General features: G+C 50.9%; 2 protein-coding genes across 9 annotated transcripts in view; both read left to right on the top strand.

Moving 5' to 3' along the window:
* Positions 1 to 33: 33 nt before the first annotated feature.
* On the top strand, positions 34 to 9,743 carry FN3K (fructosamine 3 kinase). Of its 8 annotated transcripts, none has more exons than XM_044378745.3 (6): positions 654 to 864; positions 2,945 to 3,096; positions 3,819 to 3,970; positions 4,656 to 4,738; positions 8,350 to 8,472; positions 9,318 to 9,743. In XM_044378745.3, exons 1-6 carry the CDS (start codon positions 742 to 744, stop codon positions 9,654 to 9,656), a joined length of 972 nt encoding a protein of 323 aa, XP_044234680.1. In that variant the 5' UTR covers positions 654 to 741; the 3' UTR covers positions 9,657 to 9,743. The 8 variants fall into 8 exon arrangements, with proteins under 8 accessions (XP_057174214.1, XP_057174213.1, XP_057174212.1 ...); XM_044378744.3 differs by having other exon boundaries at positions 664 to 882; XM_026483793.4 differs by having other exon boundaries at positions 707 to 882; positions 3,879 to 3,970.
* Positions 9,744 to 11,060: 1,317 nt separating this feature from the next.
* Positions 11,061 to 26,654, top strand: part of TBCD (tubulin folding cofactor D) — a 160,652-nt gene continuing 145,058 nt past the window's right edge. The window contains exons 1-6 of the mRNA XM_026483785.4: positions 11,061 to 11,389; positions 12,707 to 12,757; positions 20,519 to 20,616; positions 21,683 to 21,784; positions 23,400 to 23,546; positions 26,391 to 26,446. Coding sequence (XP_026339570.1) covers positions 11,206 to 11,389; positions 12,707 to 12,757; positions 20,519 to 20,616; positions 21,683 to 21,784; positions 23,400 to 23,546; positions 26,391 to 26,446 — 638 coding nt within the window. The 5' untranslated portion in view covers positions 11,061 to 11,205. The remainder of the gene's footprint in view (positions 11,390 to 12,706; positions 12,758 to 20,518; positions 20,617 to 21,682; positions 21,785 to 23,399; positions 23,547 to 26,390; positions 26,447 to 26,654) is intronic.

Here is a 26,654-nt window from a genome sequence, read left to right as displayed (position 1 = left end):
TGCCAGGACCCTGGGATCATGACCTGAGCCGAAGGCGGATGCTTCACCCACTGAGCCACCCAGGCGTGTGTGTTTTGAAGTTCCCTTTGAGGGCAGCAGGTCTCTTATCAGGGGTCCCATTCTGGGCGGGGTTGGCACTTGCTATCAGAACCCGGGAGCAGCCCCTATCTCTGAGGGCCACCAAGTGCCCTGACGAACAAGCCCAGCCCCCGCAGCGGGCTTCACTGGGCAGGGTCTGGGGCCAGGCACGATGTGGTCCAGACCCCCAGCCTTGTCTGGACAGTGTGAGCCTAGCTGGGCCGGTGACCTGTGTCCCAGGGACAGCGGGCTCTACCCTGAACTGTGTCCTGAGTCCTGCTGGGGCCCGGGCCGAGGTCCAGCAAGGGTTCGTGGAGCCTCTGCAGGGACGTTCTGGCAGGGCGCCCCATGGGTGGGCCCCACCACGAAACTGTCAGGGCACCCCGTGCGGACACAGGTGGAGGGCACCGCCCCACCCCTGTCCCCCTACGGAAACCCTCCTCCGGCCCTCGCCCTCCGGCTGCGTCCGTCCGCCGCGGCGCGCGCGGGCGGGGAGCGCGGGGACCTGACGCTGCGCGCATCGGGGCGGACGGCCCGGAGCCCGCAGGCCGCGCAGACCCGGCGCCTCCCCCGGCGGTCAGCGGCCTCGGCAGCGGCGGACTCCGCCCCGGTCGGCCTCTGCGCGGTCCCGGGCCCTCCCCGGCCCCCGTGTCCCCCGCCCCCATGGAGCAGCTGCTGCGCGCCGAGCTGCGCACCGCGACCCTGCGGGCCTTCGGGAGCCCCGGGGCCGGCTGCATCAGCGAGGGGCGCGCCTACGACACGGACGCGGGCCCCGTGTTCGTCAAGGTCAACCGCCGGACGCAGGTGGTCCCCCAACAAGCCCCCGCGGCCTGAGCTGGAGGCTGGAGAGGGGAAGGGGTGGGGGTGGAGGGGGCGCGGGTGCGGCCCGGCGTCCCTGGCGGGAGTCAGCCGGGCTCTCGCGGAGCTGGCACCTGCGGGGCCGGCAGGACTCAAGCATTTTCTAAGGGATAGGGGCTTTTGTCAGCTGCAGGATATATAATCCTGCGTCTGCCTTAATTTCTGCGCCCATCAAGCATGGGGGAAGGGAGGCTTGGAGTCCTGGGCTGCGTCTGCCACCCCCCCCCCCGGGCCCCGCCCTGGGCTCCCTCTTCCACAGCCCGTGGGTCCATTTCACCAGGTGGGAAGAGGCGGGAAGAAGGCCGAGGGACCACAAGGGCCCGGCTCGTGCCCCTCTACTCACAGGCCTGTGCTCCTGTTTGCACCTGGGTAACGCCTGCTTAAAATTTGCTGTTAAATATACTGTGTGGGAAATATTAACACTTTACAAACGGAGAAAGGTAGTCTTGGTAAGTGCACCCCGGGTGCTGGGGATGACCTGGTGGGGGACTCCCCAGAGGCCCCCCGTTCCCTGTGGGCCAGGCCCCTGTGTAGGAGTTGGGGGGGGGGGTGCTGGCTATGGGCTGAAGGACTCCCAGAGAGGCTTCTCCCTGTCCTCCCGCAGCACTACGCACCTGGGGTGGAGAGGGGGAGGGGCTGGTCCAGCATCCCTGCTTTGTTGGCACAGGGAATCATCCGGGAACTTCATTTCAGAACCAAAATCCCTCAAAATAGGCCCCACCTACTTGGAAGCAGTTTTGGGTTCAGGGTTCATGCAGGCTCTGGAACCCTCCTCGCTGAATGCTCCCCCAGGCCGGGATCCCACCATTTGCCCTTGAAATCCTGGGTGCTGGCACACAGTAGGTGAGCAGATGACAGGTGAGGCCCTCAGGACACAGGCAGTCTGAAGCCCAGGTGTTCTCTGCCCCTGTATGTTTGGGGGCTCACTTGCCCTGGGAGCACAGCCGGGGATTGCTGGGGATTGCTGGGTGCTCCCTGACTGACACTCGCCACCCCTTGCTTCACAATCCCAGGGGTGGGCTGGCAGTTTGGAGGATGCCTTGCCTCATTTTCCCCTGGAGTACTTTGAATTAAAGGATGGGATTCTTTGCCTGTGTGGAAGTAGATGCTTCAGGCTCATGAGAAATAATTCCATAGCCAGAGGTGTTCACAGGCCCTATTAATAAGCACACTTTTAACCAAGTAATAGTGTACCTGGGGTGAGAGTTCACCTAGTTTAAAATTGGGGTATTTGTGGGAAATGTTTTAGAAATAAGACGGCTGTTGGGTCCCAGTGGAGGCTGTTCCGTCTTCTTCCTGGGTGGGGTGTGAGGCTTCTTCCCAACCCCCAAGCGCTGCTGGGTGCTTATCTCTGGGGACAGGCCCTGGACCCGAGCCAGGCCCTGCTGACCTCCCTGCTCTGCCTTCCCTTGCCCCAGACGTTTGTCCCAGTCACTTTGGCATGCGGCCCCATGCGTCCCTGTGCTGTGATTGCTTGAGGCAGTGAGGTGGGCAGGTAACCTGGAAGGGGACCCAGGTCCAGCTCCAGACCCTCCACAAACCCACACTCTGAGGCACCCACTCTATTTCCTGGCACGCCTGGCACCCCCGCAGCACCCCAAGGTACCTCGCAACCTCCATGGCTCCCCATGGCACCTGTGGCCCCCTGGCCCCCTGCAGCATCCTGCAGTACCCCACTGTCCCCCCAGGCACGCTCACCACTCCCATGGCCTTCCCAGCACCCCCAGCACCGCCCCTGCACCTGTGCTTCCTCACCTCTCAGAGAAAGCACTTGGGGCACAGGCATCAGCATCCTGCCCACCCCAGGTCCCAGGTACAGCCTCATCCTTGCAGCCTCTTCCCATCCGAAAGGGGCCACTTTGCACCCCACTCTCTGAGGAGCTGATGTCTTGCTCTCCAGCTAGTTTTCAGTGACTGAAGGTCCTGGGGATCCCACGTGGTTGCTCCTGTCCGGGGCAACAGAGGTCCCTGTTGGGAGTTGGAGCTCATGGCCGTATTCTGGGTGCAGGCCCGGCAGATGTTTGAGGGAGAGATGGCGAGCCTGGAAGCCCTCCAGACCACAGGCCTGGTGCGGGTACCTCGGCCCATCAAGGTGATTGACCTGCCTGGAGGTGGGGCCGCCTTTGTGATGGAGCATCTGAAGATGAGAAGCTTGAGCAGGTGAGGGTGCCTGAGTGAGTGAGTGTGTGTGTGTGTGTGTGAGAGAGAGAGAGAGAGAGAGAGAGAGAGAGAGGGAGGGAGGGGAAGGGAGACTGAGAGAGACAAAGGGAGCAGGCTTTTGCTGATTGCCCGTGTGTGCCTCCATCCAGTTACCAGAAGCAGGGCCAGGATCCTACCCCCACCCCCGGATTATTATTATTATTTTTTAAAGATTATTTATTTATTTGAGAGAGAGAGCACGGGCAGAGGGAAGAGCCAGAAGGAGAGGGCACGTTAGTGCAAATTGGGCAGAGTGAGGTTGACCTAGTAAGTATCGGAGGTCCTTAAATTTTTATTTAATTGTTAGAGTTGTGTATATTCAATATTTAAAAAAGGTGGAAACCATGAATTCATGTACAGAAGACGTAAAGCCGCCTGTAATTCCATCAGCAAAGAATGGCCAATGCCAACATGGTGCGTGAATATCCTCTCAGTCTTTTTTTAATATGTGATTTACATTCGTTTTTACAGAACTTCGGAGCTGGTTTTTCCTTAGCTGTTAAGCCTCTGCTCCTTACTTCCCTGCACCTTCCAGGGCTTGTGTTGAAGGCCACCAGCCCACTCCCTCTGGGTGATTTTATACTATTTTGTTTTTCAGAAAGGGTCACGGCCTGCAGGTCATTTTTCACTTTTTAAAGCATGGAGAGTAGTTTGTAAGGTATTTAGAACGTTTCTCCATGCAGAGCATTTGTGCTGCTTGTGGTGATTTCCTGGTGCAGCGGCGGCCTCTCCTCTTTCCTCAGTCAGGCATCAAAACTCGGAGACCAGATGGCGGACCTGCACCTGTACAACCAGAAGCTCAGGGATAAGTCGAAGGCGGAGGAGAACACAGTGGGTACGTTCACGCTGCTTCTGCGCGCCCTTGGCCCCGTGTGTCTACCTGGTTGGTGCTCACGCGCCCTTGGCCCCGTGTGTCTACCTGGTTGGTGCTCACGCGCCCTTGGCCCCGTGTGTCTACCTGGTTGGTGCTCACGCGCCCTTGGCCCCGTGTGTCTACCTGGTTGGTGCTCACGCGCCCTTGGCCCCGTGTGTCTACCTGGTTGGTGCTCACGCGCCCTTGGCCCCGTGTGTCTACCTGGTTGGTGCTCACGCGCCCTTGGCCCCGTGTGTCTACCTGGTTGGTGCTCACGCGCCCTTGGCCCCGTGTGTCTACCTGGTTGGTGCTCACGCGCCCTTGGCCCCGTGTGTCTACCTGGTTGGTGCTCACGGTGGTGTTTTCACGGTAGGTCGAATTGCATACCGTCTTCCTTTATGCTGCGGCGTGCAGGTGAGATTGTTAAGTGAGGAGTCTCGTGGCGCCCACAGGTGGGTAGGACTGGCTCACGACGCCGTTTAGGCCCAGCCCTGCTGGCCAGTGTGCCTGAGGCAGGAGGGTCCTGCCGATCCCCGTGCTGACTCGCGGCATAATGTGTAATACACCCTCAGACCGGCCACGTCCCAGCAGTGCAGCCCAGGCCTGTCCTGGCGCTCTGCTGCGCTCTGGCCTTGAAGAGAAAAACAGCAGCTCTTTCTGTTGACAGGCCGGAGGGCTGAGGGTGCCGAGCCCCAGTATGTGACCAAGTTTGGCTTCCACACGGTGACGTGCTGTGGCTTCATCCCTCAGGTGAGTGCCCGCGTCAGGATGTCCCTGCTGAGCTGATGACTGCTCCCGGGGCCCCAGTGCTGGTCGCCCCATCCCTCGTAGGTGCCAGAGCGCCAGTCCTCTGGGCACCAGGACGACGGCCCGATTTCTGAGCTCAGAGTGTGAGCCGTGATACCTGGGATGGGAGAACAGAGGCAGAAGTTCACGGAGTTGAGCTCGGAGGAGGCGGGAAGCTGTGAGGCAGGCGGAAGACCATCCGAGCAGAGGGAAGAGGCCTTACTGGGGGTGGTGGGTCGTGCGATGAATGTAGGGCACTGAAGTGGGTGGAGGTGAGGTCATTTGATGTCAGGGGTCAAGTCTTGTAATTCTCGTGACATAAACTCCATTTTTTTCAAAGTGTACAGCGACACCTGGGAGGCTCAGTCGGTTAAGCATCTGACTCTTGATCTCAGCTCAGGTCTTGATCTCAGGGTCGTGAGTTCAGGCCCCGCATTGGGCTCCACTAGGCATGGAGCCTACTTAAAAAAACCCCAGAAAAACGTGTATAGTTCAGTGGTTTTTAGTATATTGCCTATGTTGTGCACCCATTGCCACTGTCTAATTACAGAACATTTTCCTCACCTCCAAAAGAAATCACATACCATTAGCAGTCACTCCCCATTCCCCTGCCTCCAGCCCTGGTAACAACTCACCTCTTCCTGTCTCTACGGATTTGCCCATTCTAGGCATTTCGTGTAAATGGAAGCATATACTAGATAACCTTTTGTCTCCCCCTGTCTCTCCTGTGTGGGCGGAGGGCAAGTCTCCCAGGTGGATGGCACTTGGAGTAAGATCCTTATGAAGCGTGAGCCAGACTTAGGGAGCCCGGCCACTGGGCAGTCCTCGCATCTGGGGTCCCTCAAGCTCTACACACAGTGGTTTCCCAGACTTGTGAGGACTCCGTAAATCTCCGCTGAAGCCGGGTCCCCCAGGGTCATGCATCTGCCTGGAGCTGGTGGCCAGTGTGCTGAACGGGGCTTGGTGTCCTGCCTCAGATGTTAGTTTAGGGCTGTGGGCTCTCCAAAGACGTTGCACAGTGACTTTTCAAGAACAAAGAAATGAAGTCACACACAAAACCCCGATCTGTGAAGTCGACAAGAATGGGGCTGGTCCATTAGGAACACAGGCAGCCCTTGGTGCCTCTCTAGACTCCGGAATCAGTGAACCTATTTAGCTCAGCTGCACCTGACCAGGAAGGGGTGAGGGACCTGGGTGGACACTTAGTCCACCTTGAGCTGGGACAGAGGGTCCTGCATGGAGTGCCTGGACAAGCCCGGAAGTTCCAGGAGGGTCCTGCTCCTTGGGAGGGATGCGTGGGCCTTCAGGGGCTTGCAGCCATTGTTGGGGTGACGCTGAGTGGTGGCTGCGGGCTTCTCAGACACCTGGTTTCTAAGCCCCCTTGGGACCACTGGCATTTTGTGCACAGCCACTCCCTGGGCACATCTCTAAGGGCTTTATCCAACACCAGTCCCCCAGTTGCCATAGCAACCTTAGGAGGCAGGTGTCATTGGACTCATTTTACAGATGAGGAAACAGATGTGCAGAGAAGCAAAGCGGTGCCCTGAGGCCATGTGGCTAGTGAGTGGAGGGCCAGGATTTGACTCACAGTCTGGCTTCAGAGGGTGGGCCTGAAGCCCCTCGTTGCTTTGCCCCTCTGACAAAGTGAAGGCTGGGTCCCACCAGCAGTGCACTCTGGGGGCCCTGCCTTTGGCAGCTCAGGGAAAGTCCTGCCTTTTCTGGGTCAGAGGATCACAGTCCCTGTGTCCTGGAGGAGGGACTGGGCTAGCCAGTGCTGGTATCTAGCTTCTGATACTCAGTCGTGTCTTTTATAACCTGGTCATCCAGAAGGAAGATGGAGCCTTGGACACTGGGAGACTGTGCAGACAGATGGGGCAGGAGGGGCTGCCACTCCCTGTGCCTCAGGCTGTTGGGGAGACGGCCTCCCCACCTGCTTTTGAGGCACACCCAGCACTAAAGGGGTGGACCCTGGGCTGAGGGACCACAGCACCCAGCACAGGGAGTCCATGCTGAGAGCACTGACCAGGGACATGGGTCTGCAGGTCACTGCGAGGCATGCTCTTTGGAGAGTCCTTCCCCTGAAAGGTTTCCCAAGGTAACACTTTGTATGAAATCAGCTTTGCATCTTTAAAAAAAAATTCTATTGAGGTATGATTGGCACAAAATAAGCCGCACATTTAAAGCGTACAATTTGGCAAGTTTTGACATATTGACATACATACCCGTGAACCAGTCACCACAGTTGGGACGAGTCTGTCTGTCACCCCCAAGTGTCCTCTTGCTCTTCCCTGCCCCAGCAACCACTGTCACTGCAGATAGTTTGTATTTCGTAGAATTTAACACAAGTGGAATCGTACGGTCTGTGCCCTTTTCTGGCTACGCGCACTCCGCTTCAGCATCTTGAGGTCTTCATCTCTGCTGTTGCTTGTGCTTACAGTCCGTCCCTTTGTAGGACGAGCCACAGTCTGTTTACCCGTTCACCTGCTGCTGGGCATCCGAGTACTTTCCAGGTTTTGCTTTCACAAATAAGCCTCTATGAACCTTTGTGGACAAGAGTTTGTGGAGACAAATGCTCCCACTTATCCTGAGTAAATACCTGGGAGGGAAATGGCTGGGTCATATGGTAGGTTCGGATTTAACTTAAAAAATTATTTATTTACTTATTTTAGAGTGAGAGAGAGTGAGCGGGAGGAGGGACAGAGGGAGAGGGAAAGAAACTCGAGCAGAATCCCCGCTGAGTGTGGAGCCCGACGTGGGCTTAATCTCACGACGCTGAGATCGTGACCTGAGCCAAAATCAAGAGTCGGACGCTTAATTGGCAGAGCCGCCCAGGCGCCCCTAACTTTTTAAGAAACTGCAAAAATATTTCCCCAAGTGGTTGTACCATTTTACATTCCTACCAGCAGTGGATGAGGGTTCCAGTTCCTCCACGTCCTGGCCGCTCTTGGTAGTTTCCATTTTTAAAAATTATAGTCATGCTGGCGAGTGTGCTGTGGTGCCCACTGAGGGCCGGTGACGTGGAACATCTACTCATGTGCCTATTTGCCATATATCATGGCACAGACATTGAGGGTTATTATGCTCTATTCATCAATTGACCCGCTCGCCGTTGTGAAATGACTTTCTTTATTCTTAGGATATTCTTATCTCTGAAATCCGCTGTCATTACTACAGCCATTCTAGCTTTCTTTTGACTAGTGTTAGCATGGCGTATCTTTTCTATCCCTTTAACCTATTTCTGTTTTTATATGTAAAGTGCATTTTTTTGTACACAGCCTGGAATCAAGTCTTTTAACTGGGGTGCTTAGACCCTTTGCATGTGATGTGCTTATCGATATGGTTAGGGCTGAATCTGTCATCTTGCTCTTTGTTTTCTCTGTTCTTTGTTTCCCTTTTTCCTGTTTATCTGCCCGCTTTTGGACTATTTTTAATGGCTCCGTCCTCTCTGCTCTGTTGGCTAGCTGTACTAGTTGTTGTGTCTGTTAGCGGTTGTGCTAGGGTTTGGGCAGTTTCCATTGGTAGCTCTGTCTTGGGGGCACCAGCTGCGGCCTCAGTCCCATCTCCTCGTCGTGCAGGTGAATGAGTGGCAGGATGACTGGCCGACCTTCTTTGCCCGGCACCGTCTCCAAGCGCAGCTGGACCTCATTGAGAAGGACTATGCTGACCGAGAGGCACGGGAACTCTGGTCACAGCTACAGGTGGGCGCGGAGCTTACTCTTTGGGACAGGGGCTGTCCTTTTATGAGCCTCCACATTTGTGTGGGGTCCTCTGGGAGATGGAGCCTGGAGCAGAGCTGCTCGAGTGTGGACACATAAGTGCCTGACTATTGGCCTGGGGAACCTGGGAAGGGGATGGTACCTGAGGACATACTTGGCCCCTGAGTGCAACTCTCACTGGCTGGGTCACTAAGTACTTAACCTCAAGCTTTGCTCACGTGAAACGCAGGTGCTTGACTCATAAATGGTGGCATTTACTATTGCTTTCTGACCCACTGTTACCCCGTTCTTGTTTCTTTTCCAAAGCACACATGTCTCACCTCTTAGAGATGTGGGCAGCAGATGCCCCAGAGTGACTAGTTTGAAAATGTAGCTCTCAAAATGTTAAAAACAGAATTTGCGTGCCAACCCAGGGTGAACATACAGCAAAGAAATTTTATTTAGCTCACTGATGAAGTAACCAGTAGTATACAGAAGAGGTGCGGGCGTATATGTGCTGAAATAAAAGGAGAGTAGAGAAAGTTTGCCAAGTTGCCTAAGAAAACCCTCCACTCAGGTTATTTGGCCCGTACTCTACTGGGCCACATCCACTGAGGTCCCTACTGTATGGACGTCATTAGTGCTGTGGAGCGTGCAGACCTGAATTAGTGAGATAACGCTGCAGTCTCCTGGACTCAGGGGATCCTTATCTCTGGGCTTCATAGACCAGGCTGCGGTTGGACCCTGAACAAACATGAGGTCGTCTTTGCTTATTTCCAAGTATTGGACGAGGAGACCGTGGCTCATAGTCCCATGGTAACTCTGTGTGCAATGATTACTTTTCTTAGGTGAAGATCCCGGATCTGTTTTGTGGTCTAGAGATCGTCCCTGCCCTTCTTCATGGGGATCTCTGGTCGGGAAATGTGGCTGAGGACGACTCGGGGCCCGTGATTTATGACCCAGCTTCCTTCTATGGACACTCTGAGTTTGAACTGGCAATTGCTTTGATGTTTGGGGGGTTTCCCAGATCCTTCTTCACTGCCTACCACCGGAAGATCCCCAAGGCTCCAGGGTTCGACAGGCGCCTGCTGCTGTACCAGCTCTTTAACTACCTAAACCACTGGAACCACTTTGGGCAGGGGTACAGGAGCCCTTCCCTGGGCACCATGAGGAAGCTCCTCAAGTAACAGCCGGCCTGCGTCCCTGCCTCCCCGCTTGGCAGGTAACTAGGGCTGGCAGCACCGGACTAATAAAGTCGGGGGTTCGGGACCAAAGACTGTGTTAGTTGTCTCCCCCCCCGCCCCCCGCGGTTGGGCTCATGTGCAGAGGGCCCAGGGCACCTGACAGCTTTCCAACAGGCTTATTATGTATCGTGATCTGGGGGGAATTGGGGTATTTTCATGATAATGGTTATAGAAATCCACACAGATCTGGGATTTGTGTCGGTGGAAGTTGGGGTCACACCTCGCGGTGGACTCGGTCTCAAGCAGAACTGGAGACCAGTTGGTGGGTCTCCTCTCTTGAGCGGCATCTCTGCGCTGAGTGGAGCTGCGAGTCCACCCCTGCCCAGGTGCGGCAGATGGAAGGATAGGCGCTCCCCGTAGTGAGGGACGGACAGCGGCTGCGGCCACTGCCCGGCCAGCTCCGCGCTCCAGTTTCCGGCGGGTGTTTGCGGCTGGATTACGAGAGGCTGAGGGTGGGGGAGAGCCTCGGGCAGTGGGGTGCCCCCTGCGGTCTGGTGGCCGCGTCGGCCGGTTGGCTGGGGACGTCGGGGCTGACATCCTTGAAGGGGGGCGGGGCAGGCGGCCCTGGGGCGGGGTCTGTGGGGCGCTGGCCGGCCACCGTGCGAGGCGGAAGACGTGGCCACGCCTTCATTACCCGCCGCAAAGTTACCCGTTTCGCGGTGGGAGCGGCGCCCAAATTTCTGTCTTCTGAGAGTACGACTGCCCAGCGGGCCTCGCGGTCAGGAGGCTGGTCCCACCGCGACGGGTGAGCCTGTTCAGACTTTCCAGAAAGAACTCCACCCCAGACGCACCCTTCCAGACATGTGACCTTTCAACCCAGAAGCTGCCAGCGTCGCAGCACCAATGTTTGTGGGATGTGCGGTGCGACTGGCGCAGCAGCTCGAGCGTGCAGGGGGTCGGGGCCCGGGTCTCCTCCCGGGACTCCGGCCGCGACACCGCTCCCAGCGCGGGCCCCACCTACCCTGGCTCAGGCCCGCGCCCGCCCCCGCCCCGCCCCCAGGCTCCGTCCCCACCCCACCTCACCCGTGAGCTCAGGGCCGTCCCCCTCCGGCCCTATCCACAGGCTTAGACACCCCTTCCCGCTCCCCCGCCCCTCCCCGCCTTGCCCCCCACGGGCGCAGTTCCGCACCCCACCTGGGCTCCACCCACGAGCTCAGACCCCGCCCACCCCGCCGGCGCCATGGCCCCGCCCCCAGTCCGCGCAGCAGGCTCCGCCCTCCCGCGTCCCGGGCTTCGCCAGATCCAGGCTCCATTTACCCGGGCCCCGCCCCACAGGGCTCGGTACCGCCTCTGCGCTCATTATTTTGGCGGCCGGCGCGCTCCGTAGCGGGTCCGAGGCGCGAGGTCGGAGGTCGCGGGGCGGGGCCAGCGTCGGTAGCTGCCGCCTCTGCCCGAGCCGTTGTCCCTCAGCCTGCATCAGCCGGCGTTCCCTGTCCCCGTACTCGGGCGTGGCCGGGCTTCGAGTCGACGGGCGCGGTCTGGGACGCCGAGGATGGCCCTGGGCGAGGAGCCGGCCACGGGCGCGCCGGAGGACGGGGCGGAGGACGAGGCGCTGGCCCGCGGCGGCGCCCTCGAGGTGTTCGGCGAGAGCGCGGAGACTCGCGCGCTGCTCGGCCGCCTGCGGACGGTGCTCGGCGACCGTGCGGCCCGGGAGGGCGCCTTGGAGCGGTTCCGAGGTGCGCGCGGGGCCCCGGCACGGTTGCCGTGTGTGCATGCTGTCGGGCTGGACCTGCTGCTCTGCCCGAGAGCTTGCACCTGGAGCGCACCTGTGGGAGCCGTGCCCTCGTGCGCGGGCGGCCTCACCTGGCGGCGGAGGGGCGGTGGGCGCTCCCTCTCCCTGGCTTTGGAGGAGGGGTGCGGAGGGTTGGGCGTGGGGACCCCGGTGTGAACCTCCGCGGGGCGGCCGGGACTTCCAGTTCTGCCCCGCCGGGTTGCGAGAGCCAGCGAAGCACGGCTCCTCCGAGACGGCTGTGTGGACCGGGAGGCGGCGAGAGGAGGAGTCGCCGCGAACCCGTGTGCCGCAGACAAAGGCGCGGAGAGGGCGGGGGAGCAGATGGCCGTGCAGTCCGGGGACATGACCCCCGGCGCCCTGGGCCCTGCGAGGGGACCGGCGGGGAGCGCGCGGGACTAGTTACTGGCCAGTGTCCGTTCTCCGACTCCAGCCCCCGGAGAGTCAGCGGCGGGCGGAGCCCTGGGCACTTGTCCCTAATGACTGATGAGGGAGCGACTCCCCCGGATCCCAGAGTGGGATCGGAAGCGTTTTGTGACTCATTAAAACCATCTTTGTGGGCCCTTTCTGCTGAGGAAATTCTCGCCGAGTTTTGCCTTCCTAGGTTTGGGGTGACGACCCTCTGACTTTAGGGGAGGGGCACTGTGGCGGCAGACGGGACACAGCATGTGCTTTGCTGACACACCCGGGGTTAATTCTCACTTGCCATTTGGGCTAAGTGCTTCATTGCCCTTCTGGGTCTGTTTCTTTGGTTGTGGACTGGGGTTAGCAAGCCAGTATCTTGTGCACAGAACTGTTGTGGGGTGAGGGGGGTATCCAGGGGCCAGGGAGAGCCTGTCTTCCCATTCCAGGGAAGCTGGCAGGTGTGGAGGTGTGTGGCACAGAATATCTGCCCCAGGTGGAGTGGTCTTTGCATCTGATAGGAGCAGCGCCAGCTGCTGCAAGGAGCAGAAACCAGGCTGCCTGGGATGGAGGAGCGTGTGCTCTGAAGAGTTGGGGCCCGGGAGGTCTCAGTGCCTAGTATGCTCTGCAGAGGGAGGAGTGAAGGAGTGGAAGGTGTCTGTGTCTGATTGATGGTGGGGGGAGAGGAAGGTGTGCTGAGGAAGCGGAGTGCGTGGGGCTGGCAGCGGGGGTGGTGGGGGGCTGCTCCAGGTGGCCTGTGCTCTTAAGAGCCTCGAAATAGCACTCAGGGGGAAAGTGAGGATTCCTGGGCCTTGTGTGCATATTTGCCTCAGTGATGTTATTTCTGTGTTTTTCTTTTTAGTAATAATGGACAGATACCAGGAGCAGCCTCATCTGTTGGATCCACACCTTGGTAAGAACAGAGGCTGATGATTTGTGTTTTGATCCTTCAGTTACAGATGATCACAAAGGCCTTGGTGTATGCTGTGTGTGTGTGTGTGTGTGTTTGTGTTTGTGTTTGCCAGCAGAGGGTATAGGGATGAAGTGCCCTGGCCTTATTTGTTAGGCCAGTTAATGCTAGTGGACTGTGATAGTCCTAGGAGTTCCAGATGTTGCCCTAGGCTGTGGGCAGATGTATTTGAGCTTCTGTCTTCCTTGCTGTTACTTAAGAGCCTCTTCTTTGCTCCTGTGTATTTTACTTTTTTATTTTATTTTATTTATTTTTTAAAGATTTTATTTATTTATTAGAGAGAGCACGAGCAGGGGGAGGGGTAGAGGGAGTAGCAGACTCTCTGTCGAGCAGGGAGCCCGATGTGGGGCTCGATCCCAGGACTCTGGGATCCTGACGTGAGCCAAAGGTAGACAGTTAACCAACTGAGCCATCCAGGCACCCTCATCGTGTGTGTTTTAATCTGTTTGTTTTCCAGGCACATTTTGTTAGAACCGAGTGCTTTACGGGGGGGAGGGGGGGTCACCATTTAATCCTCAGTGTCTGAGGATGCTGTGTAAATATATGATCTATGGTCATCCGTGTTTATAGATGGAGACAGGCTTAGGTTTTCTTAGCATAAGGGAAGTGGCTTTTTGGTTCTTTGTTTCTCATTGTTTATTTTTGACCTGTTTCATACTGATAATTTTTTTTCTTTTCTCTGTCTGCAAAAGTAACACTCCTGGCAGTGAACTTAGGAAGGAGGAAGGTAGCGAGAGTCACTTAAATTGAAAGGCAGCACAGGGTGGGGGTTAGGTGCATGAGCCCCAGGCCAGACTGCCTGGATTTGCATCCCAGTGCCACCACTCAGCTGCTCTGGCCTGAGTTTCCTCACCTGTAAAATGGGGATTATTAGCACTACCCGCCCCACAGGGCTGTTGAAACTTCAAACGTTACCATACGAGGCATTAGGGATTAGCTTTAGCATACACATATGTGCCTTTTAAAAAGTGGGCTGGTGTCGTGTGTGCTGTTTTTTTTCCTTCAGGTAACCAGCAGGTTTTGTAGAAGGTAAGCTTTCTGAATTTTCACCTGTCTCAGGCAGAATAAATGCATTCCGTATGTGGTTGATAGCTTGGCTGGCTGAAGACGGAGGGCATGGTTCCCTCATCCACTGTTACCAAGTCCAAGTTTCTTTTTCAGGAGACCTTTTTTTGCTTTTTCTCTTATGCTGGGCATTAGCTGGACAATTTTAGCCTGAAGACTGATATCCTTTGGCATAGGGAACTTCTGGTGTGTCATTGGTCATTTCTCGACTTCTGCTTTCTCTTTCTGGTGTTCCTGTGAATTGGTTGTTAAGTTTCCAGGAGTGATCCCTGGGTCGCTTAGCTTTTCCCACATCGTTTTGTTTTTTGATCTTTGTTTTGCACATGGAAGATGTTTTTGAATTTGTTTTGTCCATTGTTTTTACTACGTTAAGTTCTCTTTTCCTTGATTTGGTATTTTTCAAAGTCATCTTGTGGGTCGGATGTTCGTGTCTGGGGAGCACATGGCTGGCTGCTGGGTCCTGGAGCCCTGTTGGGGAGCGTCCTGCTGTGGGCCTCCTAGCCTGGAGTGCCTACTCCTTGTTGGGTCAGGCGTTGATTGCATGGCTGTTGTTAGCTGCATCCTGGCTTCCTCTCGGACTTACTCTCTCCAGAGCATCTCTGTCCAGTAACACTTTGTGTGATGACGGAATGTTCTAGATCTGTGCTGTCTGATAAAGTCACCACTAGCCACATGGGATTGCTGAGCACTTGAAATATGGCTAGTATGACTAAAGAACTGAATTAAAAATTTTATTTGACTTAAATTAAAAAAAAAAACCCAAATGTGGCTAATGGCTATGGTGTTCACCACTCTAGAGAGGTAAACCTCTGGTCTGCCTAAAACGGGCTGTGCCTGGGAGACCCTAGAGGACTCCTCCTGTTTTCAGCCCTCCCTGTGCCCTGCCCTGCCCTGGGCTGTTCCTGGCCCTCAGCTCTGACTCCTTGCTGGGCTGCTCCAGTTACCGTGGCTTTCCCTGCAGTTGTCCAGTTTCCAAGTCACAGCTGACTGTTGTTTTTTCTTCTCTGTGGATTTGTGTCACTTTATTTCCGTTTTACTGCATCTGGGGTGGTGGTGGTGAGGGTTACTGAGATAAGCATGTGGAATAATCTGCTTTTCTGGTCTCTATTCTTGTGGAATGGCTGTGCCATCTTTCTGAATCTCTTGGTCCTGTTGTGGCTGTTCTCTGCTCTTCCCCCAGTTCACCTCTTTCCTCTGGCATCAGCGTTTCTGTGTAATTTGGTCTTTTCATGTTACTGGTTCTGCCCATATTTGAGACCAAATGGATGTAGATGAGGGCTCCTCTGCTTCTATTTTATAAGTTGGAGTGTTTCCGGCTAAACCTCTCCTGAGAGGATTCTGTCAGGCAGTGTGGTGAATGGGTGGGCAGATTTTCTCTGCGAGCAGGTGAGTTGGTTGATTTCTCCACCACATTGAGCATGGGGGGATGTTCCAAATGGCAGAATGAAGCCTTTCCTTTATCTGGGGTGCTGATGTCTCCGGGGAATGCTTTACTTGCCCTGAGTGGTCTGTTCAGAGTTTTGCTCTGGGATGAAAGCTGCTTGTGCTCATGTGGTGAGGTATAACTTACACGCCATAGAGTTCACCCTTTTTTTTTTTTTTAATAATACTTTTTTATTATGTTAGTCACCATACAGTACATCCCTAGTTTTTGATGTAAAGTTCCATGATTCATTAGTTGCGTATAACACCCAGTGCACCATGCAATACGTGCCCTCCTTAATGCCCATCACCGGCGTATCCCATTCCCCCACCCCCCTCCCCTCTGAGGCCCTCAGTTTGTTTCTCAGAGTCCATAGTCTCTCATGTTTCATTCCCCCTTCTGTTTACCCCCCCTTCTTCCCTTTCTTCTTCTACTGATCTTCCTACTTCTTATGTTCCATAAATGAGTGAAACCATAAGATAATTATCTTTCTCTGCTTGACTTATTTCGCTTAGCATTATCTCCTACACTCCCGTCCATGTTGCAGCAAATGTTGAGAACTCGTTCTTTCTGATAGCTGAGTAATATTCCATTGTACATATGGACCACATCTTCTTAATCCAGTCATCTGTTGAAGGGCATATTGGCTCCTTCCATGATTTAGCTATTATGGACAATGCTGCTATGAACATTGGGGTGCATATGGCCCTTCTCTTCACTACGTCTGTATCTTTGGGGTAAACACCCAGCAGTGCAATGGCTGGATCATAGGGTAGCTCAATTTTTAACTTTTTAAGGGACCTCCACACTGTTTTCCAAAGTGGCTGTACCAACTTGCATTCCCACCAACAATGTAAGAGGGATCCCCTTTCACCACATCCTCTCCAACATTTGTTGTTTCCTGCCTTGTCAATTTTTGCCATTCTAACTGGAGTAAGGTGGTATCTCAATGTGGTTTTGATTTGAATTTCCCTGATAGCTAATGATTTTGAACATTTTTTCATGTGTCTGTTAGCCATTTGTATGTCTTCATGGGAAAAGTGTCTGTTCATATCTTCTGCCCATTTTTTTTTTTTTTAAGATTTTATTTATTTGACAGAGATAGAGACAGCCAGCAAGAGAGGTAACACAAGCAGGGGGAGTGGGAGAGGAAGAAGCAGGCTCCCAGCGGAGGAGCCTGATGTGGGGCTTGATCCCAGAATGCTGGGATCATGCCCTGAGCCAAAGGCAGACGCTTAACGACTGAGCCACCCAGGCGCCCCTCTTCTGCCCATTTTTTGGTTTGATTATTTGTTTCTCATGTATTGAGTTTGAGAAGTTTTTTGTAGATCTTGGATACACTACAGATAAAAGACTGGTATCCAAGATCTACAAAGTTCACCCTTTTATGTATATACTTAATTGGTTTTTAGTATATCACAGAGTTGTGCAGCCATCACCACTAATTTCCGAACATTTTATCACCCCTAGAAGAAGCCCATATCCCTCAGCAGTCACCCCCACTCTCCCTCCAGTTCCTGGCAACCACTAATCTGCTTTCTGTCTCTGGGTTTGTGTATTCTGAGCATTTCACGTAATGGAGTCGGACAATATGTGGACTTTTGTGACCGGCTTCTTTAACTGGGTGTAATGTTTAAAGTTTGTTGTGTAATAAAATACTTCACTAGCTTTTCAGTTTCTTTTGGGTTTTCAAAGCAGTAAATATATATTTTGTAAATAATGCTAGCTCGATCTCTTTATCTGTGGTTATACATTTTCATTCTTTAAAAAATGTTCAGGGTGCCTGGGTGGCTCAGTTGGTTAAGTGTCCAACTCTTGATCTCACCTCAGGTCTTGATCTCAGGGTTGTGAGGTCAAGTCCCATGTTGGGCTCCACGCTGGGTGGAGCCTATTTAAAAAAAAAAAAAAAGTTCAAAGTTACCTTTGTTGAGGGGCACCTGAGGGGTACATTTGGGTAAGTGACCAACTGTTGGTTTCCGCTCAGGTCTTAATCTCAGAGTTGTGAGATCAAGCTCTGTGTTGGGCTCCACACTCAGCGGGGAGTCTGCTTGAGTTTCTCTGTCCCTCTCCCTCTGCCCCTCCCGCTTGGGCTCTCTCTTGTATGCTGTCTTTCTGAAGATAAATAAGTAAATCTTAAAAAAAAAAACAATAGGGGGAGGGGCAGAGGGAGAGAGAAGCTCAAGCAGACTTCATGCTGAGCTTGGAACTGGTCGCGGGGCTCGATCTCACCACCCAGAGATCATGACTTGAGCGGAAATCAAGAGTCGGATGCTTCACTGACTGAGCCACTCAGGCACCCAAGTCTAATATTCATGTATTTACCATTTCCATCTTTATTCTTTGCTTTCTATAGATTGTAGTTTCTTTCTGGTCTCATTTATTTTTTGCTTGAAGAACTTACCATTTTTTTTAGTGCAGATTTACTGGTGATGAATTCTTTCAGCTTTTGATATTTTGTTTCACGTCGCTTTTGAGAGGTTTTACTGATTATAGAACTCTAGGGTGACAGTGTTTTCTTTCAGCATTTTATTTTTTATTTTTATTTTTTTAAAGATTTTATTTATTTATTTGACAGAGATAGAGACAGCCAGTGAGAGAGGGAACACAAGCAGGGGGAGTGGGAGAGGAAGAAGCAGGCTCATAGTGGAGGAGCCTGATGTGGGGCTCGATCCCGTAATGCCGGGATCACGCCCTGAGCCGAAGGCAGACGCTTAACCGCTGCGCCACCCAGGCGCCCCTCTTTCAGCATTTTAAAAGCTATGGTCCTATTGCCTTTGGCTTGTGTTTGTTTTGACAAGAGGTCTGTCTTTATTCTTCTCTTTGTTTCTCCATGTAATGTGGGCTTTTTTCTCTGGCAGTTGGTAGAATTTTCTTTTTATTGCTGGTTTTCAGCAATTTGATTATGACATGCCATGGTGTAATTTTCTTTCCATTTATCCTGCTTGAGTTTGTTGAACCTTTTGGATTAATAGGTTTACAATTTTCATCAAATTTGGAATAATTTTGGCTACTATTTCTATACATATTTCTCTGTCCTTGCCTCATTCCTCTCCCCTTGGGACACAGGTTACCCATGTGTTGCTCACTTGACACTGCTGCACGTGGTGCTGAGGCTGCTTGGTGTTTTAGCCCCCCCACCCCCCGCCATAGTGTAGAAGTGTAGTTACTGTGTCTTTAAGGTCTCTGATCTTCTCTTCTGCAGTATGTAATCTGTTAATCTCATTTCGTTACTTTTTCATTTCAGATCTTATTTTTCCAGCTCTTGAAGTTGATTGTGTTAGTAGCTTCATTCCTTGCCTCCTATTGTTCATGTTTTCGTTTACATCCTTGAGCGTGTTTTAGTGTTTATAGTATTTATGATGCTTGCTCTAAAGCTTATATCTTCTTTGGGGAATTTCTATGAACTGATTTTCCCCGTTAGGGGTCTCAGTAACTTTAGACAGCTGTATGTCTTGTAAGTTTTGAGTGGATGATGGGCACTGTGATTATTACTGTGTTGGTGGTCTTAAATTTTCTGTCTCTAAAAGAGTGCTCAAATTTGCTAGGCTGCGTAGTTGTAAATCATTTGTATCCTTTCGATCCTATTAAAGCCTTGTTAGCGCAGGTCTTGCTTTTTCTCTAGTTTTTCTCTAATTTAGCCTTACTACTTAAGGAAATACTGCTCTGGAGTGTCTGCTGGTTGCTCTGGGTGCTCAGCAAGGACTCTACTCTGGCTTGATGGAATTTGAATGTTGGTCCCATGTCTGCTGGAAACTCGGCCTCAGTGCTTTTTGGTAGTTGTTCTTACCTGGCCTTGTGGACTCCTCCCATGCTTGTGAACATTCAGCCAACGACTTAAGGGGACCTCTGTAGACTTCTGGAGCTCATTCTCTGCATACCTTCCTCTTTATTACTCTGCCCTGCAGATTTCAGCTGACTTAGCCTTCTTGAACCTCAGTCTCTGCTCTCTTTGAGTCCTCCCCTCCCTGTGCTGAGTTCTAAAAATTACCTCCCTGCAAACAGCCTGGGCAGCTGTAGATCCCAGTTGTTCCCCCCCCCCCCCCCGTCGGTTTGTTACCTTGCAATGCCTGTTGTTCCAGTGTCTGAAAATATATTTGTAACATATATATTTTTTTAAATTTATTGATTTTTTTAAAAAAGACTATTTATTTATTTGACAGAGATAGAGACAGCCAGTGAGAGAGGGAACACAAGCAGGGGGAGTGGGAGAGGAAGAAGCAGGCTCACAGCGGAGGAGCCTGATGTGGGGCTCGATCCCATAACGCTGGGATCACGCCCTGAGCCGAAGGCAGACGCTTAACGACTGTGCCACCCAGGCGCCCCTGAAAATATATTTGTAACATATTTGTCTCGTTCTCTAATTTTTGGTGATAGAGCAATTCCATATAAGTTATTCCTTTATAACTGGAGGTGGAAACCCTTTTTTTCTGCCTTATTACGTTGGTTAGAATGCGCTCATCACTAAATCACAGTAATTGTAGGAGGTATCTTCTGTAAAGCATGGTATTGGATATTAGGCATTAGAATAATTTTAAAAAATAAGAATATTTTTCCTGCATTTTATTTTATTTCACTTTATTTTAGAGAGAGAGAGATTGCATGTGCATGAATAGTGGGGGGAGGGGCAGTGGGAGAGGGAGAAAGAGAATCTTTTTTTTTTTTTTTTTTTAAAGATTTTATTTATTTATTTGACAGAGATAGAGACAGCCAGAGAGAGAGGGAACACAAGCAGGGGGAGTGGGAGAGGAAGAAGCAGGCTTTCAGCGGAGGAGCCGGATGTGGGGCTCGAACCCAGAATGCCGGGATGCCGGGATCACGCCCTGAGCTGAAGGCAGACGCTTAACGACTGAGCCACTCAGGCGCCCCGAGAAAGAGAATCTTAAGCAGATTCCCTGCCAGTGCGGAGCCCAACATTGTGCTGGATCTTAAAACCATGATTTGAGCTGAAATTAAGAGTCGGATGCTTAACTGACCGAGCCACCCATGTATCCTCTCCTGTGTTTTAAAAGCGAGGATGGATGTTGTATTAATTTTGTTCTTTTAGAAACTGTTATGGTGAAAATGTTTTTCTTCTTTTGCTCTATTGATACTTGGAGCATATAGGCTTACTAATATTGAATCATTTACATTTATAAATAAAGTTTATTTTTTGGCATTTTGTTTTAATATATTAATGTTTAATTTGTACTAAATGTTTTACACATGTTTTTGTCTAGAGTGGATGATGAACTTGTTGTTGGATATAGTACAAGATAAGACCTCTCCAGCTGACCTCATACATCTAGCTTTCAAGTTTCTTTACATCATCACCAAGGTAACATTTACATAGCACTTTCTTAAAGACCAGGTCCAGAAATTACTGTCCAAATGTCATTTTTCAGGAAAGATGGTTCTCACACAGAAGTTGTGGGTTTCATTCTTTCTCTTTCTACCATATGTTGGGGATCAGATGTTAGTGATAGTGATCCGTGGGTCCTTTGGCTGAAACCCTGTCTGAGATATTTAGCATCTTGCATTTGAATAGATCAAGTAGCACCTAGCTAGAAAGGAAGTGGAGGAGGGAAAGGGAGGAGAGAGAGGGAGAGAGATAGATGACTAATTCAGAAGAGCTTTTTTCAAGGAAAAAATGGACAAGCTTGGTGAAAATGGAAGTTATACGGCTTTTCAAACTTTAATGTGCAGGTGAATTTCCTGGGGATCTTGTTCACAAGGCAGATTCTGAGTAAGTGGGTTTGGGGTGGGACCTGATATTCTGCATTCTTAGAGACTCCCAGGTGATATCCCTGTGCTGGCTACAAACGTAACCAATTGCAGTTTTGACCATGGGCGTGACTCAGAGCCATCTCTGGGTGGGTTTGTGGCGCTACGCAATATAGTGGTGCCTGCTGTGTGGTGAAGAGAGGACCTTGGTCAGAGAGAGGGCCCCATGGGTGGGCTGCCAATGTGCGTACTTCTCTGTGGCTCAGTTGAATGAGTGCAGGGCCTCTCCTGAAGGCGTAGTACCACTGCATTTATGGAAGCCGTAATGAATTTGGGGGCCTTTGAGGTTTTTGAGGACTCATTCCCTCCTGAGTGTCAGAGGGCAATTGTATAAACAAGGTAGAAGGAAAACTTTTTAGTTTGTAACATATCTATATTTCTGATGAAGTATATATAATATGTGTTAAGTTGGGACAGAACATATTTATGAAAAGATGTAAGAAGCAAAGATAGCTTTCCTATTTATTCTTAACAAGTTGTATCACAGCAATACGGCATAATTCTCTTCTGATCATTGGGTGCAATAGGTGGTGATCTTTGATGGTAGAGGAAAAAGATAATTTTGCTACTTTCTGTGTTTTCTAATTATGTAATAATTCAGTGTCTCTTTAATCTGATAGGTTCGAGGATATAAAACGTTTCTTCGTTTGTTTCCTCATGAAGTAGCTGACGTGCAGCCTGTGTTGGATATGTTTACAAATCAGAATCCTAGAGACCATGAAGTGAGTGTCTTTTTTCTCCTTTTCAGTCCCAGCCTCATCTCTCCTTCTTTCTTCCCTTGTTTGCTTCACTCCTGACTGGCAGTTTTATCTTCCTGTTTCCTTCAATTTTATCTTATGCTGTTTTATATCCCTCTCTCTCTTTTCTTTTATTCTTTTGGCTTTTTCTGTTATTATGTTACTTTAAATTATTTCCCTTTAAAATATGCTCTTTATATGGGGCGCCTGGGTGGCACAGCGGTTAAGCGCCTGCCTTCGGCTCAGGGCGTGATCCCGGCGTTCTGGGATCGAGCCCCACATCAGGCTCCTCCACTGTGAGCCTGCTTCTTCCTCTCCCACTCCCTCTGCTTGTGTTCCCTCTCTCGCTGGCTGTCTCTATCTCTGTCAAATAAATAAATAAAATCTTAAAAAAAAAAAAAATATGCTCTTTATAAAGAAAAAAATATGCCTACATACGGTGTGGTGGTAATCTTCCAGATTTTTAAAAATTGAAATATAACTATTTTGGGGGTCTCCAGGATCACCCCCAGGTTTGATGATTCTCTGGGATGACTGTAAGACTCTGCATGTAGTTGTTCTTATGGTTGTGACTCATTAGTAGCAAAATCAGCAAAGGGAAAAGGCATGTGGGGTGAAGTTTGGAGGACACCAGAAGTAAGCTTCCAGGGTCTTCTCCCAGTTGGGTCACACAGGGCACTTGTAAGTCTCCCTAGCACTGAGTTATGATGACACATACGAAGTGTTGTCTACCAGGGAAGATCATAGAGACCAGTGTGCAGGAGTTTCTTGGGGACTGGTCACGTGGGTACTTTGCCGAGCATGGACTGAAATGCCATACGCCCAGAAGGAAAGCAGGTTTTGACATAAGCGACATGGTTTGTACAAATAGTCCAGGCATAGAGTCCCCCTTCTCAGGGAATGGTGGGAAGCCTCCTGAAATCTAAGTTCGCAGATGCCCACTGCTGGCCAGCCTTGTTAGCAGGCCTTTCCCAGGAGTCAGATTGCTGCGGGAGTATTATTTTGCACAGTGTGGGTTCAGAGGAGCACACAGATCATTACTGCACCACCAGTGAGTTGTCTCTGTGAATGTGCCCAATTTCAGTTGAAGACGTGGGGGATTATTTCCCTAGCTCTCCTCTGCTTCTCGTGCCCCTGATGGGTGATTCCAGGGCCAAAGTAGAGTCTTGTTTTGTGACTACCTAAAATAAGGACACTTCTCTTTGACTGGACATTGAGAATATTTTTTTTATTCTTAAGTCTTCTGTTTTCTGTCTTATTATCTGTTTTTCACTTTCTCAAAATGCCGATTGTGTGTTGAAGGGTGCCAGTAAAGAGAAGCCATTATACTGATATATGGTGATTTTTTTCTTTGTTTTGCTGTTTCTTTCATTTGACAGGGTTGCTAGCTGTCTATGACGGGGGTGTGTGTGGTGGGGTACAGTAGAGACACAGGAGGGGCTCATGATGGTCTGTACTCCAGGCTCTGAGGTGGATGGCATCCGAAGGGCCTGTGGTGGGGATTGAGTGGGCAGGGAGGGCAGGGAGGACTGTGAGTGGGGCATGCGGGTTACCTCTGTCCTTTATACTGGAGTCATTTTACTCTGATTTAACTTCCTAGACTTGGGAGACCCGCTACATGCTTTTACTGTGGCTCTCTGTGACCTGCCTGATCCCTTTTGATTTTTCACGCCTCGACGGGAGCCTCCTCACTCAACCTGGGCAGACGCGAATGTCCATAATGGACCGTATTCTCCAAATAGCAGAGGTAGGTGTGGTCATGCAGATCAGTAGCTGCTAACTAGCATTCTCTTTCATTCTCACGCTGTCTTTATGTTAGAGTTCAGTCAGGTACGCCTTTGACATTAATGTTTCTTCAACTGCTGTTACTGATTTTCAGTAGGGTAAAATTTCATTTCACGACCTGTTTTGAAAATGTGATGATTCATATAAGGGAAAGGATGAATTACTTAGCAAATCTCCTTTCTTTGTAGGTAGTGCAAATACTCTGTTAAGCATCATAATGACCTATAAGAGATTTTAGGGGGGCAGTTGTAAGAGAAAATAAAGGTCCATCTTAAATTTGATTTTTAATTTTTAATGTTATGTAAATAATACATGATCAGCATAGAAAAATTAGAAAGTAAAGCAAAGCAAGAATGATATTAAATCGAAGTCCCTCAAATTCTAGTGCCAAGAAATAATAACACTTGTATATTTTTTCAAACTTTTTGTGATGCTATAATTTGTTTATATGCATAATATTTGCATTACCCCAAACTTGAGTGGTTTAACACAACACACATTTATCATCTCACGGTTTCTGTGGGTCAGGAATCTCGGTGTGACTTTGCAGGGCAATCTGCATCATAGTCTCCCTGGCTGTAGTCAAGGCTCACCGGAACAGGTTCTGCCTCCGTGTCGTCATGGCAGTTGGCTGAAGCCAGACCCTTGAGGGTGTTGGACCAAGGGCTTTAGTTCTTTGTTGGCTGTTCCTTGCCATGTGGCCCCCTCGGCGTGGCAGCATATTCTCTTGAAACTGGCAAGGGGCAGGGTCTGCTAGCGAGACAGAAGTCACAATAATGTGTCACCAAATCACAGAAGTGACCTCCCAGCCCTTGCCAAATTCTCTTGGTTAGAAGCCTGTCACTGTGTCCAACCCAGACAGGAGGGATTACACAGGATGTGAGCAGCGATCAGGCATTCATCGAGTACTTGCTCTGTGCCAGACACTATTCTAATCATCTTCTGTGTAGTGACTCACATAATCCTACTTAATGAGGCAGTTAACTCAAAAATTTTATTTATTTTAGAGTGAGAGAGAAAGAGTGCATGAGCCAGGGTGGGGGGTGGGGAAAGGGAGAAACAGACTTTCCACTGAGCAAGGACCCCGATGTGGGGCTTGATCCTGGGACCCTGGGATCATGACCTGAGCCAAAGGCAGACGCTTAACCACTTGAGCCACCCAGGCGCCTCTTTTTTAAATAAATTTTTTTTTTTTAAGATTTATTTATTAGAATGCACGTGTACGTGGCAGTGGGGGGCAAAGGAGAGAGAGAATCTCAAGCAGGCTCCAGGCCCAGTCAGTGCTCACGACCCTGAGATCATGACCTGAGCTGAAATCAAGAGTTGGACACTCAACTGATGGAGCCACCTGGGCGCCCCTTAAAGACTTTTTTTTTTAATAATTAAGAAATATTTAAAAAATTTTTTTAAGTAATGTCTACAGCCAGTGTGGGGCTCGAACACACAACCCCACCATGTTCCACCAACTGAGCCAGCTAGGTGCCCTGAGAGTTAACTCTTTTTATCTTCATTTTACTGAGGGGACAATAGTCAAAAAGAAAGAAAAAGTAACATAGCTGGTTCACTTTATCATAAATGGTAGAGCCAAATTTGAAGCCCGGCAGTTTGGGTCCTGTTCCTGTGGTGCTCACCACACTCCCTGCTGCCCATGCGCCCTTGGTGTCCTGCTGCTCTGGGAGCTGCTTTTTCCCTGGCAGTGTATGCTGAATGTCTTATTATGTCAGTGAGTGCATGTCTTCTCAAAATCTTTAAGAGACAAGGTCCTCCATCTGAACCCCAATTTTAAAAATATTCTCTTGGGGCACCTGGGTGGCATAGTTGGTGAGTGTCTGACTCTTGGTTTTGGCTCAGGTTGTGAGCTCACGGTCGTGGGATCCAGCCCCATGTTGGGCTCTGTGCTGTCTGCTTGAGATTCTCTCTCTCCCTCTGCCGCGCCCCCCGCCCATGCACGGGTCACATGCACGCACTCTCTCTCAAATAAATAAATCTTTAAAAAAAATTCTCTTATAGATAGACATTTAGTTTTGTTCTGGTTGTGTTCTATGAGAAGTAGTACGGTGATGAACCACCTTTACATACCCTTTGTGTATTTGTCTTGTAAATGGGACTGCCAGGTGAGTGGCTGTACATTTCTAAAGGTTTGGCACTGGATATATGATTGTCCCCCAGAGAAAAGATCTTTCGTATATGTATCATTTGGAAAAAAGTTAGTGAAGATGTGAACTGGAAACTTCTTAAGGCAAGCCTCCAAAGAAAAGCTAGTCATTTGTTTTAACCCTGGGTCCTTTTCTGTTTGAGTGGGGCCTCCTAAGTGTTCTGCACACTAACATGTTGACAGGTCCCTTTTTAAAGATTGATTGATTTATTTTAGAGAGCGAGAGCAGGGCGGGGGAGGATGAGCGGGAGGAGGGGCAGAGGCAGAGGGAGAGACTCTCAAGCCGACTCCCTGCTGAGTCAGACACTCAGGACTGAGCCACCAGGTGCCCCTGCAATTCTGTGTTACAGTTGGGTGACACATTTGTGTTTCATTTTTCTGCTGTTTTTACGCATGTCTAATTCAGGGGGTCCGGGCACATGCCATGTGCAACGGGGCACCTGCCAGGTGGTGAGCACAGCATTCAGCAGCTGCTGGCAACTGCAGGTCGAGTTTAGGGATGGTTTGTGCCGCTTTGGAATTTGGCTTCTGCCTGGAAGCTTCATGGGCTGGCTTCTCCGGGAGCTGCTGCGTGTGGAACTGGCTGGTGAGTGGGTCCCAGAAATTTATATGGTGTGTGTAACAGTGCCTGTCCTTGATCTTTTCTTCTAGGCCTACTTGGTTGTCAGTGACAAGGCCCGAGATGCAGCTGCTGTCCTTGTGTCCAAGTAAGTACCTGTTGGCCCCCTCACAGCTGTGTTGGTTGCTGTGTGACTGGTGTGTTCCCAGAGGGTTTGTCTTACATATTTTTTTGCATTCCCTGTGTTTCTGTTACCTTGGAGGAGGACACTGGGCTGATGGGCCTGGGGAGGTCTTTCCTACTGCCCAGTACTTGTGTCTTTCTTTGAGGGAGCATCGGCTCTGTTTGGCTTCAGG

Source organism: Ursus arctos, unplaced genomic scaffold (assembly GCF_023065955.2).
Source record: "Ursus arctos isolate Adak ecotype North America unplaced genomic scaffold, UrsArc2.0 scaffold_24, whole genome shotgun sequence".
NCBI lineage: Eukaryota > Metazoa > Chordata > Mammalia > Carnivora > Ursidae > Ursus > Ursus arctos.
Note: the sequence above shows the minus strand (reverse complement) of the source record. Positions and strands in the feature narration are given on the sequence as shown.